We start from the raw sequence: 15,831 nt of genomic DNA on the forward strand, positions 1-15,831 counted from the left end.
TATTGGGTGTTATTCTGTTCTGCTGCTGTCCCCTTATTATCAATCGCTCTCTTTCCCCCACATTCCTATCACATCAAACACACTTCGTCCTCATTACTGGTTACAGGGTTACCGCGACTTTGCTTCTAAAGGACAAGTAAAAAAAAAAAGAACAGTGAAATAACTCACAATAAAATCAAGTTCGCACAGTACACGGTACATAATACATATACAATATAATAATTTATAAATTAACTTCCCTACGGAGGACGCCCGGAAGCGTGGGGGAGCACACTGGGCGGGACACACCACCTTTCTAAACCTGAGACAGTCTTGTTCTTGCCTATATGCGGCTTACCGAGTTATGCATGTGCAAAATCATAAAATCTAGCTGAGTTCCAATTGCAACACACTGCTGACGGTGCTGCGCCCTATTCCTTCCTTGCTTGAGGTTTATCGGTTGTTAACACTTAGTGCCTTCGCCTGACGGTGGCTACAGGGTGGCGAAACGAAAACGTACAATATAAATATTACTACCGCTAGTAACACCGCCGGGTGCGTGTCCGGGCCGTCAACCGTGCTGGCGGCTGCTACTCGCATCCTTCCCTAAACTCTACGATGACTTGTTCGCGTACTGGATGACGGAGCTCATCCGTATCACGGTGGTGGCCACCTGAGGTTGTGTCGGTGTTGGCGATGGTTGCCGCTGTTCCCGGTGGCACGGTGACACATTCCGCAGCACCTCCAGCTTCACGGACCGTTCCTCGTCCGCACTTGGCTGGTGCGAATAGTGGGCCTGCTGTGACGGCTGCTGGTGGTGACTCTCCGATCCGTGCTGCTGGGGTGGAATTTGATGGTGATGGAAATGCTGTTGATGATGGCCGGAATGAACGTCCCGGGGTAGGGTTTGTTGCTGCTGCTGCTGTAGACCGATCGATTGCTGTACGACACCGTAATGCTGTGACGTCACCGTATCAACCGACGCCATCTTCGGACCGGACGATTGCTGCTGGCTGTCCTTGAAGTACAGCTTCCGTTTGCGCGGTGGCAACGTGTTGTTGTCCCTGTCCGCCATTAATACTGAATCGGATTCGGGTGAGGATGAGCGATCGGGTGACTCCGGTGAGGATCGCGGCGGTGTAAGCAGATTTTCCGTACCAGCAATGGCGGCCTCCACCTGGCGTACAATATCACTGGATGAACTGGAAATGGTAGAAGTTCGGAAAGCGAACGTTAGGAAATTTAGCTTTGCGATGCCCCGGCTGTTCAATTTGATGTTTGCTAACTTACCGATATTCTGTAATTTGTGATGCCGGTGCAAAGTATCCATGGTGCTTCATGATGGCTAAGGGTTCGTACATGAACTGACCCGACGCGGCCATTACACCCGTACCGGTCGGTTCGAGAAGCGTAGATGAGGCAGCTGCGGCCGGTGGGATCGACAGGACCGATGAGGATGAGGAAGAGGAGGACGACGAACCGGAGGACGGTGGAGGTGTAACTCTGGTGATGGAAAGTGCAGCCGGCTGTACTGGTGAGATCGAACGCTGCGGCTTTATATCGGGACAGAACTTCACCTCGGTGCAGCCATTTTCTACCGCAGCCGCAATGGATGCAGCCGCAAGCAGTGCAGGAGCAACACCACCGGTCGGCATACTACCGTAGGCGCGTTGTAATGACTGATCGAACGATTGGGCCATTGTGTCGTACGGCGGAACTTGCTTATGATCCATCTCATCCTCATCGGCATCGTCTTCTTCGTCATCCTCCTCATCGACACTGGCCAGCTGGCCGTCGTCGTTTATTCCCACGCACGATGATGCCGTCGAGGGTGGAGACGGTGAGGATGATTTCAGGATCGTAAAGCGACTCGCACCCGAACTCTGCCCGGAAGGTTCATCACTAGACGGCGCGTGTTCCGTACCCTCGGTGTGGCTCATGCTGGAGGAGTACTCGAACGAGCTGTTGCTGTTGCTGTTGCTATTGCCACCGGAGGGTATCTCCACCGCTGTGGATGCTGCTGACCGTTCTGTTCCACCTGCCGGATCCTCCTGCTTACATCCACCTTCTGCTCCCTCTTCATCATCCGGCAGCTCATTTGCGTGACCCTTGATGTGAGCCTCCATTTCTTTCTTGCTCTTGAACGTTTCGTCGCAGATCGTGCACTTGTAGCATTTGGCTCCGTAATGCTGCACACGGTGCAGCTTCAGTACGTGGTTGTAGCCAAAGTCCCGGAAACAGATATCACAATGGTACGGCTTTTCACCCGTATGCGTCCGGGAGTGTACCTTCAGCTGTTTGCTACAGGTAAATCCCTTACCACAACCCTCCACTGGGCATTTGTATGGTTTTTCACCTGCAGCAGAAAAGAAAATATAAACGTTTAAGCAATTAGAACAAAGGAACAGCTTGCATATCGCTAACTACAATACTATTTGTCAGTACGCAGCCAGTTCACTAGCGTGAGGCACCATGCGTCTCCATGCAAATTGTTAACAACTGGGCGTCTCCATCGAAATTGTTAAAATATTTTTAATTAATTTCTTAAATAATTTTACACTTCAATGAGATCCTTGTTTCATTAAACATTTTAAACCAATAATTCAGGTTTCAATATTTTCTAGTAAAAAAAAAACACGATAAATTTCAAAACACTCCATTCACTTACCGGTATGTGTTCGCATGTGAATGACAAGCTGGCCCGACTGTATGAACGTTTTTCCGCACACGTTGCATTTGTGTGGCCGCTCGCCGGTATGAATGCGCATGTGCCGGTGCAGCTTTCCACTGTGCTCGAACGCCCGGCCACAGATCTCACACTTGTACGGCCGCTCCTTCGTGTGGATCCGCCGGTGCACTTGCAGATTTTCCTTCACGCTAAACATCTTATGGCAAAACTCGCACTCGAACGGTCGCTCACCGGTGTGGGTGCGATAGTGCCGCACTAACCGTGCCGGCACGGCAAACGTTTTCTTGCACACATCACACTGGTACGGATCGGGTTGCTGTGTGCCGAGCGAACCGGTACCGGTGGTGCCGGCTGCTGCAATTGCTGACTCCGCGAGCTTGGCCACCGGCATCTTTTCGCTCGCCTGCTGCTGTTTGGCATGAGATTTCATATGGCTGGTGTGTGCGCTTTTGCTGCCGAAGCTGATGTTGCACTGGTCACAGCGAAATTTGGAACTTGCCGGCGCACTGCTCATCTGCGCCGGATAAGCCGACTGCTCTGGTGACGAGGATGTTCTTTTCTCTTCTAGCGGAGATATCGGTGCGCCGTAGGTTCCTGGCAGCACTGATGGCTGGTGGTTCATTGACTGGCCCGACACCGGTGGATTTAGCATAATGGTCAGTTGACCGCTACCATTGCTACTACTGCTGCTGCTGTTGCTGTTACAACTCTGCGGGCCGTTGCTGATCGTTAGCCCGTTAGTGAGGCTGATCGTGTGATGTTGTGGCTGGGGCTGATAGCCATTCATGGTACCGTTGCGAGCCGATTGCCCCGGTACCGCGTACTGTTCCGCACTATTTGCATCGTTGTAGTTTAGCTGCAGTATTGTACCATCCGGACCGTGCTGAAGTTGCTGCTGCTGCTGCTGTTGCTGTTGCGTCATGAGCAGGGGAAGGCCAGAATAGTACACCATTTTGCATAGATCTAGAGGACAGAAAATGAACACAAAATATTTATTATAGATTTGTTCATATCCGGAACCGAACAACTATGATAAAATTCTTAACTTCAAGATACTGCTGTTAGATATACTATGATTTTACAATTATTTGCCAACGTAGTCCTTTATCTATATTTATTGATCACATGGATCTTTCATTGTGGTAAAGTTAGATCCATTTCCGGGTTCTCGTCAAGAAGTAACTGAATATCTAGAAATAGATGCAAAATCTGTCCAGTTTTCTCGATCTTTTCTGGCCTGTGGCATTGACTCTGGACAAAGTATTCCAACACCATCAATGTGCAAAATCGATCTCATTTGATGAAGATCCAGAAGGTGAGAAGAATTCCACATGCACCTCAACGCGTTCCTGTTCAACTTTCGATGCATCCAATAATGGCTCCAAATTTACCCCATTATGCCGTAATCCATACTGCTTCCGATGACCTTATCACCGCGACAGCGATATGCTCACGGCCCAGATGATCGGTCCACTGAAAGTTCATCTAAAGACTATCGCCGTAGCTACTGTCACCTTCAATCAATTATTCGCAAATCTAGCATGCCTGCTTTGGGGCGAAAAAAAAACCCCAAAATTACCATTACACTCAAAACGGGAGCTGCCGCTGGACAATAAACCCCGTGCATGGTTTTACAAAGGGAGCAATTCTTATCATGGCAGCGAAAAAAAAATAATAATCACCAAACAAAAGCCACTTCTATCATCGTAAATAATTTCCCGACCGGGCATAATACCATAGCAAGGCAACCGATCGTGTGCACGATCCTGGCGGGATTCGATTAGCACAACGCACAGCCGACCGAGTATGGGCATGGTCTTGGCGAGGGCATGGTTTCGCGCACCGGCTCGCTCATCTTAAGCACACAAAGGTCGTTCCGCTCGGGGGCCTTTCGCACCCCATCCATATCTTGCGCGCAGTCCCATTTCACTATCGTCGTGTACCGGCAGTGATTAGCGTCGTGCTGCGCAGGCTCGCGTCTTCCTTGCCCAGGGATCATCCGTCGCGCATCGTTAGTGGCACGTGGATGGGAAACAGACAGGCTTTTGATTTAATATTGATATATTGTTGTTTTGGTTTTGTTTTTTTTTTGCTCGCAATACTCAACGACCACCGGTCGGTCGTGGTTATTTGCTGGCAGTATTTTTTTTAGGCGATAGATGAAGAGGATGATGTGCTGTATGGGAATGGTTCCACATTGAATACAATTAGTTGCCGAATTGTAGGAATAAAACATCAACAGCAATAAGTAAGAACCCATTATCTTATGGAACTCAACGATTGGCGACAGCATTATCAAGCCCGTATGTGCGTGATTTGCGTTTCACGCCTTGGACTGTTTTTTTATGTTATTCAATCGACACTTTGTGGCCCCGTTTAGAGGAGACACGGAGACAATTTCAAAGCCTCCCAACTGATAGTTTGTTTTTTTCCCTAATCTTTTTGCGCTCTTCTGACCTCTGGTTTTTTTGTCTTAAATTGTGCTTTAATAACGTTGTAATCTATGCGTACCAAACCGGAGCAAGTCTGATGATTTCCGTTTTGGGCCAGATGAATGTTTTGTTCCACGTCAATCGCAAATAGATTAATTATAGTGGAATCACTATTTAAACGTCCATAACAATCTGTTCGCCTTTTCTGACATGTATTACCCTTGGAGTCATGAGAATATTTTTTGCATAAAGCCCATCACAAAACATTCCTAAACCGAGCATTTATTGGTGTAGTAAACAGGATGTTTTAGATGACAAAGGAACGCAAGCGTCTATCACAAGAAGCGCAACACATGACATTTCAACGGCCTTCGAAGACACCACAACCCCATCAGGCTTAGTTCAATGCAAGCACATGATATCACAATGGCAGCACACCTCACCACAACACCAACACGACGATAGAAGTGAAGTACGATCCGAGGAGTATAAACGTGTCCTAGAATGGATTTTCACAGCCATACGATGATTGTTAGTAACATTTACTGTATTTTTCAAGAAACAAAACATATTTCACTCGATAAATGTAGTAAATATTTCTTCGATTCAAAACAAACATCGTTTGGTTGTCAAAATTCTTCCCAAGGCGTGTTTATACTGGTCGGATTGTACTTGGTTGATACCGTCGTAATGGTGTTGTGGTAAGGTGTGCTGCCATTGTGATATCATGTGCTTGCATTGAACTAATGGGCCTGATGGGGTTGTGGTGTCTTCTAAGGCCGTTTTAATGTCATGTGCTGCGCTTGTTGTGATAGACGCTTGCGTTGTTCTGTCATCTGTCTGTTTAAAAAAAGCCTATATTGAAAATAAATTTAATAGAGTAATCAGTAGTGACCAAAGGGCTCCCGACTGCACATATTAACCTTATTAAACGAAGTATAACTACTTATTATAAAATAATGAATGTAGGAAATAATTAAACATACTGACACTGGAACTGTTTCGGACAGGAAGTCTCAAGTTTCGTGTTACAATAACGGCCAACATCAAGCTAATTTGAAATGCATTCCGAAATAATGCTGACTGTTGTTTCCGTTGCCTTTTTTTTGTCTTCTTTTGTGGTTTAAATATCTAACCTTCCAGATACTATCTCAGCGACTTGGCATTGTGACAGCTCACTTACCGTTGAAGGATAAGCTGAGTGAGTGGACATTTACACTGTCCAAATATGTACCAATCATGCGCTCGTGATTATGTCTCTCGGAACACTACCTTTGTTGGTGCACTGTTTCTTTGCAAACAGTTCCAAAACAGCAACCACACACACGCGTACCCGGGACATACATCTGGTTCAGAGGTTGGTGCCGGTTGATTTGAATTGTGTTTGTAACGCTTTGGAGATTATCCTTGACAGGCCGTGAAATCTAATACGATGTGCAAGATACGATCAGTGTTTCCCCTTTGGGTCGTCCACGCATTGACATGCTTGTTATTACACCCATGTAATATGACACTGCCGTTTGGGACCGTTCGGGGTCCGTAACAGGTCTGGACCAGTTTTTGCTAGGTCAGCAGTACGCTGCGGCCGGTCAAATTTACATTTCACCAGCATCTTGGCTAAATGTTTGTTTTATCGTACGGTGTTAGTAAACCAATCAACAAGTATGGGATAACATGTAAAAGTATGGCAACATAAGCATGCTAACCAAAGGTTTTTGATTGCTACCCTAACAGCATAACGCCCCGTAAACGCTTTTGGACACCGTACTGTACCGATTGGGACAACTTTCGGAAAGTAATATTGAATGCCAAAAAATCAATACTTTTGTTTTTACACACACCTTATTCACACCTTACAGGTTTTATAATTGAGTTGGGATGGGTTCCGAAATTTCGGGACTTTTGTAGAATTTAGTAGACAAGTACACAAAGATAGAGCCAGAGTTATTGAAGTCAAACATATGGCCACAAAAATTGTAAGATCGCGTAGCTCCAACAAACGGAGGCGAAGCCAACGTCTTGATATAAGTAGTAGTGGACGAAGAAATAGGAAGTGCAGTAGAATGTGGAAGTGAATGTTGTTTGATCAGGGGTACGTATTCCTAAGGATTTCCTTACCCATAAGTTCACTTCTCTACGCGACATATCGAGGATTGGGACCAAGTTACAAATTTACCGAACATTATTGCTTATTTTATTTTCATATTCGCAACATACTTTAGAAGAATTCAATATTTGGTAAGTTGCGATATTCTAATAGACCATCAATTTTTATAAATTCACTCAAAAACTATTTAACAAAACAATTTGTTTGTTTCGCATTCCACAATAATTAAGGACATAGTAGCAGAAAATCTACATTCGGTTTAATTTAACTTGAAAAAATGCTAGATTTTCTTTTTCCTAACAAAACATATTTAGAAACACTCTTAGAATCTGTTCTGTATTACTAAGCTTACGGAAGAGGCTGTCACGTGATCACTAACAAGATGGCAATTTTCCCAAAACCATTTCCCTTTTTATAACCCGTTTCAAACTGTTGCAAACCGTTACCTTCTGCTGGAACTTCCTTTATTTCGGTGCCTGATTTGGAAAGGATATTCTTGATCCAGTCCTGTTGCGCCCAGAGATCAACATTTTCTGCAAAGCTAGCCGCGGCCGCTGCTGCTGCTGCTGCAGCAACCACCTTAGTTGTCGTGGCCGTTTCCACCCCTTTCTTCATGCTGCACAAAACGGGATTGTGATTTAAATGCAGTCGAACATGCAGAGCATGCAGAACGCCACTTTACGGTTTAATGTTGTGCACCTTACAGCAGCAAAAACGCGTTTTCGCCTTGCACAACGTTTACAAAATGTGATACACCGAGACAGCACCTGTACACTTTTGGACTTTCTTCAACAACAACAGCTCTGCACGAGTGCTGCCGTTTTCCATTTATTTTATAGCAATACACTATCTATTCCATCTACAGAACGCAGTTACGCCACTAAAACAGGCATGTAGCACCACTATTGCAGATTATAGGAACTATTCTTCACTGTAACAAGGGGTTATAACAACCATCGGCATGCTTTCTCCCAATTTTAACCAAATGTGACACGTTTCACTGCCGGACGGATGTCTTCAGATTGCTTTGCTCTGCTTTTGGTTTAAATCATGCGTACTTCACTATCGACCACAGTAACAAACGCTTTCTGAAATTGCCACTCGTTCTGGGTTTTTTTTTTAAATTCCTCCAGAAGCAATCACACACCTACGGCTCTATTTTACCCAAAAAACTGCACTGCCGGGCGTTCGTTGCTTCCAGGTGATTGAAGTCCTTTTAACACACACGGTACTAAACTACATGCCTGGCGCGGTTTAGCCGTTTTACCGAACCGAACTGTGACCGCGAAGAATTCGCTTTTGAATGAACGCGACCAGCAAGAAAACATTTCCACGAGGGTACCCTTCGCGGACCCAGCCGTCGTGTGGTGGTTGCTGCGTAGTGCATCGGTTTTTCGGCTGCGCTGGCTGAATTTGGAACTTGACTGTTGTAAAGCGTTGCGCTGTTTCCCAGTTCTCCCCGTTCTGGTGCCTAAAAACAGCAATCGAACAGAGACGTACCATCTTCCCCATGCGCTATCTCGCTTCGTTGCGAGTTCGCCGTGCCGTGTGCGCCCCTCCCTTTCGTGAGCCTTTCCCGGTGCGGCCAAAAATTCCATTTCGGAAAACATCGCATCGGTCGGGTCGGGTTCGGACAACTTCGGCTATTTGTCGTCGGATGTTTTCGGGTGCTTTCGCGCACGGTTCGGTTTTTACCATTTCCCCTGCGAATGCTCGCCCGAACCCCTTGCTCTGCATGTGTATTTTATCATGAAAAATGTGTAAAACCAAATCAACGATCAAAATATACTTCATTAAACCTTATTAACAAATTTGTAAAGGAAAGGTACTCAACAATTATCATCCGACCTTGGATGATCTAAAACTTCTGCACACCTTTAAGGCAATGATCAAAAAATTAGAAAGATCTGATTTGAACATTCGACATTTAGTTTGCAAATTTGACAAGAAAAGTGTTAACTAAAATTGTTCCATTCAAAGAAAACAATAAACTAATCTTTAATCCACAAACCACATAATCGTTACCTAAATTAATTCAAGTTTAATTTGTTGTTTGTGTCACTTACGGCACTTGAGAATTCGTCCATTTTGAACACTGGTTTATAAATCAACCCAAAAATAAATAATGACCTGTTTTTTGTGTACCTTTCCTTAGAACGGTCTAGCCGTAAACTAACGTTCTCTAAACCGAAGACACCGGCATCGCGATCTCAACCGTTCAAACACCTACACAACGACCAATTGCTTTAAGTACAAGACCTTTAGTAACGTCTATTAGCGGTTTTTATTGCAATTTTTCTCACATACATTACACACGTTTTGCTAATGATTGCAAGCGCTATAAACGAATCTTGACCCGAGATAGCCCGTAATACTCAATGTTATGTCAGTTGTGCTCCTTCCGAAGTATTCTGAAATGCTTGACGCGCATATAAAAAAAAAGTCCGTTGTTGAGCTTACCGGGTATAATTAGCCGTACAACGCCATTTTACATGCCTGGTCTGCCAGACCCACCGACAACCGAGAAGTTCTTCACCTTCATCCCAAGGTGGAGTCGCCCAAGATCACCCCTGGATAACCCTGGTGAGGATCATTTCTTATCGGAGGTTTCAACTGCGCGCGTGCAGCACACTGTTTTGCGTGCCTGATTGATGGTGCGAACAAATTAGGAAGTTCCATGTTAAGGCAGCACCCAATTAAAAATCGTGCATGCAAATTTCGGCCAGGACAGTGATCATATCAATAATTGCGAAATTTCACACCATATTCTATACTTCAATCACATCTCACTATCTGCCGTTGGTGCTGCACACAGCGAGAGCAGCTAGACACAATCGTGCAGCTTAATATGAGCTGTGGTTGGAGTGTTACAGAGGTGCCGGTATAGATGAAAAGGGGTTTTTTTTATTGCCTTCAAATGAAGAAGGACCACACCCGGAGGAAGCACACCGAAATCATAAGCTGATGTTCGACAGTAAACGAAGTAATCGCATAAACACTTCCACGAAATCTACGACGATTAAGTTCGACCGAATAATTGTCCGATGTCGAAGTTGGGGACCAAATACCTCAACCCATTGGGCAACCAACGATCGTAAAAGCGTTTTTACAGCCTCAAAATTAGTGTTATAATATTGTCAACTCCGGAAGGCCATTTTGTGGAATTAAATCAACATCAATCCATCCTCCGCGCACACCCTGCTGCACTGAAACAGGTTGTATTGCCAAGAAGAGGCAAAAAACCAACGACACTAAGCAAATGGACAACATACTAAAGGCGGACATTCGATTTTCGGATTTGTTTAAGCGCACCTTTCATTTGTGCGAAAATTCTCCGCCTTCTTTTTCTTGGCTAAGCAACATCGCAAAACCTCTCACCACCCGGCTGGTGAGGCCCCGGGTTCCATTTCACCAAACAAGGAAGGTGTCCTGCTGCCGATCGTTGTGCAAATGATTGGTAGCGCCCCGTAACAGAAAGACCCCCTCAATTGTACCTTCTCTTCTACGCGAGCGCTAGGCAATGGGTCTTTTGACGAAAAGCTAGCAGGATATATCAGGAATGGTGGTGGTTTTGCTAGAGCCACAACCGGTTCCTGCTCGCGATCGTTCGACGAGGCCAATCCGCACAGAGCCGGAGCCACCCGTATTACAGTTTCGGCAGTAGTACGGTAGGGAGGAGTTGACCAAACCCCAGCAATAGGCTGCCACAATTCGGTGGCCAAAAACCAGCCACCAACCTGGCAAAAGGCGGAAGGCAACTGGATACGGAATTTGGGGATTTTCCTAGCTTTATTCTTGGGCTTACGGTGAGGAGGGGGTGAAGGGAGGGGGGGGGGGGGGGGGGGTAATTGTTAAAAAAAATACTCACAACACATGCGCAACATCAATAAAAGGAAGAATCGCGAAGTGTGTCGAAGATTTATTGGTGGGCAAATGATAACAAGGTTACAAACGATTGCAAACAAAAATATAAAACCCAGCCACAACACACAACCGGCAGTACAATGCGTTGGTCATGGACACGGGTCTACAGCGACGTAATACTAGCAAAATGACTTCCAGGAAAGATCTCACCTGCTTATCTTCCTTTTTTCGCGGTCCCTGTCGATTTTGGGTCACGATAAGGCGGAAATCACGAGTCCAAACGTGTTTAACTCCTGCCCGTTGTTGATAATCGTAGAGTTATGACCTAATCATGTGTTAATTCTAACGCTCTTATCGGAGTACAATGGCAAAATTAGTTCAATAACCGTAGTCTGGCATCGAGAATTCGCGGCCAATGATGACATAACTCCTCTAATACGATCTACGTCTTAAAATAAGTCATCTTATCTTTATTTACAGGAATGGTATCGAGATACATCTCCAATATCTTAGGCTATTGAGCGTCGAAAGACACTTGTTGCATACCTCCACTGCATTCGCTAACAATTAAACAACAAATTTACTAATAACCAGATCCTCATCACCACCTACGCATCCGATCCTCTAATTTCCAAAAATTTATAAAATTCGCTCCCAAAAAAAAAAAAACGTTCGCTTCTTCCACCAACTCCAAACTTCCAATACACGCTCCAATGGCCGGAGTTCAAAGTGGTGTTGCGCCTGTAGTTCTGGAATGTTCTCCGGGGGTTTTGCGTTCGCCAATTAGCATTATCTTGCGTGCGCATTGTGGGGCCGGCCGAACTTAGTCGCCACATGCGCGCAAGGACCACGTTATCACATTTTATTCCCGAAGCGAAACACTAAACTACGATCCCGACTCCGAAACGCCAACCGGCCTGACCTGCCCTGTTTCCGTGTGGTGGCCATTCGTTTTCTCCATCGCACTTTCGGGGGGTGTTTTTCTTTTGTTGTTGTTGTTTTTGGAAATGAAATCTAAAATTGTACTGTAAAACACCTTTCATTTACCCGCACAAGAACGTTCGGCCCCATTTTGCAAATGTTTGACGACAGGAGAGAGAGAGAGCGGGAGGGACGCAAAAAAACCCAACAAAGATCGTCAGGCTTGCTGAAGTTGATCGGCTGTTGCCATTAGTACATTTGCCCGTTTTCTGCGCCTGTTTGCCGTTGTTTTTGAGTTGTTTTTTGAGTAGCAGGGAAAAAAAAGCGGAGCGAAACTTGCAACAGCCACAAAAAAACAGGGCTCTATAATAGTTAAGGAAAGGAATTGAACCGAACGCATGACAGTAAATATGTGCAACCTTCATAAGATTATAGCCGATGATTCGATCGTACATAAAGTTGGCTGTGTGTATATACATTTCGTTGTTGCTGCCACCGAAGAACTACAACTCAAAAACAACTTCTTTCGTACATGGCGATGGTGAATCGATGGCCAGCAGACAGAGCAGCCGCGGTAATTGTGGCCGGAATGGTTGGTGTTGGGATAAGGCGAGGAGGGATGGCGGGATGGAAGGGAAAGAATGTGAAAAGATGCGAAAAAGAAGGTCGGCACAGCCAGCAAATAAAAAAAAAGAACAATATTCACGCGCCACCAAATGCTGCCGAAATGTTGTGCCGTACCTGCTGGCTTCTGGAACGCTTTTGGTGGTTTGGTGGTGCGCCGATATGCGGACCGCAGCGCAGCAACGCGCAACCCGGGACGGTACGAGACTCGCGTACAGCGAAACGTTGTGCCGTACCTCCACGTGCGAATCGAAAATTTTCAAACCCAAAGCCAACCCCGACCGATGAGGGTGAGTGCACTGCACGCTGGCTGCTTGATAATGCCGTGAGGGTGAGAGAGCGCGAGTGCGCATTGGGGCGAGTTTGGCATTGTGCGAGCGAGAGAGTAACGCAAAACGGGTGAGTTGCGACGGTGTGAGTGCGTACCCGTTGGCGATGGCGCGCTCCGATACCCTGCCACCCCTTCCCCAACTCCCACCCCCCCCCTCCCCCCTCCCCCTGGCCGCACGCGTTCAACCCCGCTAGGGAAGGCGCTTAGCAGGCAATACAACAGTTCGAGCGATAGGCGTAGCAGGCGGCGGTTATTCATTCGAAAATACCTCGACCTCGTCAAGTTAACTCGCGGTGTGGATGTCTTTTTACACGGCCTACTACACAACGACGAGCGTGTGTGTGTGTGCGTGGTTTTTTTTCTCCCCCTTGATGTGTTGTTCGCTTCCCTGTAGGAGGCAGAGATGATACACACTGAGGGTTTTTTTGTTCTCGGTTCGCTGAGATGCTGACGGGACACTTTTCTTCGCCGGTTCGGAATCGGACCGGACTCCACCACCGTTTGCCGGTGCATGCCGGTGCGAAATGTTGCATATTATTGCACCAAAACCACACCGGCACACACCAACACTCGCGGACGTCTTGCGGGGACCTTTTGTTTAAAGTTCATGGATTTTCTTCCATTTATTGCGCTGCTTGCTTCAGGCATGGAACCTTGTTTTGATTTTCCAAATCCAGAAGTGTGTCGAGCTGTTTGGGGTTTGTTTAACAGAAAAAAGGTTATCGCTAATGGTGCATATGTGTGGAAACCTTTCTGACAGTCCAAAATGGCCACGGAGCCGCCAGTCGAAATCTCGTGACCTCCTAACCATTATGCGCGTCCGCATGTAGGCGCCAAGCTTCATCCAAGTGCCATCAGGCTACACCCGTGTGTAGCTACAAGTTACAAGTTCGTCGAACTTTTTCGAAGAAGCATTGTAGAATTTTGCTTTTGGTGGAAAGAACCTTTCGCCACTTCAGTCAACTTCGGACCTCTGCTCTGAGGACGAATTCTAGGCATCTCCATTTTGTTGTTCGCAATGTGTAAAAGAGAAAAACAGGAACACATGTTCAGATAAGAACCCACCACACTCGGTTAAAATATTTCACTCGAACAGCAGCGAAACCAGCGGGAAAAAGAAGGAAAAATTTGCTGTCCAATAACTTGCCAACACTGACCACTCCAACGTGGTCGAGGCTAATTTTCTTGCCGAAAAATTCGAAACTTATCAGTGTTTGCGTGCGCGCGGTGTGGTGTCTGGTGTCATCACGCATTTGTGGATCCCACATCGTCCACAGCCGGATGGTGGAAGGGGATCCTCCTCCAAACTCCCATCCCTTCCCCACCCAGCCCGCATCATAGCAACCATGTTCCAACCTTTTATGCTTAGATGTTCGATTTTGCTGCCTGCACACATACAAACTCAGCAGAAACATACGGAAGAAGAAGAAAACTAAACCATCACACACCGCACGCATACAGGCGAACATTAAACTCCCCAAAAAAAAGCCCCCCCATCTATTTTACGGTATCCCCATGGACGTAAAGAAAAATGGCGGAAGCGATAAAAAGCAACAGACATCGAAGAAGTGACGTGCGATGGGAGGGAATGGGGGGGAACAGCATGATGGGGGCAGTTGCAAAAATACACAACCTTTCCTAAGCCTACCGTGCTTAGGGCGCGTGACTTAGACGGGTTCGAAATGTGCAAATGTGCGTCAAACGAGCGCGTGTGTGTATCGAGCCGCGCTGGGTGGGGGCAACTTGTAACAATCCCGGCTAACATTGGAGCGACTGGGAAGGCGAAAGATACCTCACACATGCGAAGAGGTCATGTATTTGGCCAAAAACAGCCAAGCCTAACCATCTCTCTTTCTCGAACCATCCTCATTCGGCGTTCGATCTTCACACAAACAGCGTGATGGGGGATAGCATTGCGTTGTACGGGGATGGCCTCCCCAAAAAGTGAAGCGAAATATACACACACACACACACACTCCGATGTAAAAGGCCATCTTTACCGATTGTGGCAAGGGCAGGTCAGGAATGGGTCGGAATCCGGCCGAAACTCCACATTGTTGCAAACAAACGCCTAAGAGACCTACGTTTTATCGGCCTCAAGGTGCCCTCTCGTTCTCGCTTTCTTTGCGTGTACCTTCTCTCCTCTTCTCTCTCTCTCTCTCTCTCTCTCTCTCTCTTTCCTTTCATCCCCTTCCTGCAAATGTAATTGGTACGATGGAGAGCACAATTTTCCCGGCAACACGGACCACAAAGTAGCAGCGGGAGTTTCAAACGTACGCATCCGGCACACACACACATCCAGAGGCCGACTTTGAAAATGACCTCCAGCGTGAGGGCCGGAAGACCGGAATAGGCGAGGTGACGATGATGGTTTGTTCCGGGGAAAATTGTGCATACTTTCCGGGGCCCAACATTGGCGTCTGGCCTGTCGCGTGTGTGTGTGCGAGTAAAAACCACAACCACACACAACAGCGAACGCGTTGTAAAAGGAAACGATCCTTGCGCGTGATTGGGCCGAACCCGAGGCCTACTGCGAACGTCGGGCTTCATCCTTCCCGAAAGTTGGCTGCGTACGTGTGTGTGCGTGCAGCCGAAACCGTGCAAGGGACGCGAAAGGAACGCTTGGATATTGGTGAAAGCCTTCGTACAGCGTTTTATTTTGATCGTTAAGCGAAGGATAGTGAGATGAGCGAGAGCGCGATGATATTGCATCCAGATCCGGATCAGGAGCACCAGTCGCGGAGAGAAGTAAAAGAGCTTTTGGAGCATCTTCTCGGTGGGTAAGGATGATAAAATGGAGGCTGGTGGATGAAAAGCAGCCGAAGTTTCGAAAACACAAAGGAAGATTTCGTTACAGGGAAGACACGAGGCGCACTAGCGTTTG

At 46.6% G+C, this 15,831-nt stretch overlaps 1 protein-coding gene across 1 annotated transcript; it reads right to left on the minus strand.

Moving 5' to 3' along the window:
* Window positions 1-592: 592 nt before the first annotated feature.
* On the minus strand, window positions 593-7,822 carry LOC128711794 (Krueppel homolog 1-like). The gene is made up of 4 exons (XM_053806681.1): window positions 7,654-7,822; window positions 2,648-3,631; window positions 1,270-2,335; window positions 593-1,181 (listed from the first exon to the last, which is right to left on the minus strand). Exons 1-4 carry the CDS (start codon window positions 7,820-7,822, stop codon window positions 593-595), a joined length of 2,808 nt encoding a protein of 935 aa, XP_053662656.1.
* Between the last annotated feature and the right edge of the window lie 8,009 nt (window positions 7,823-15,831).

This window comes from Anopheles marshallii, chromosome 3 (assembly GCF_943734725.1).
Source record: "Anopheles marshallii chromosome 3, idAnoMarsDA_429_01, whole genome shotgun sequence".
Lineage (NCBI taxonomy): Eukaryota > Metazoa > Arthropoda > Insecta > Diptera > Culicidae > Anopheles > Anopheles marshallii.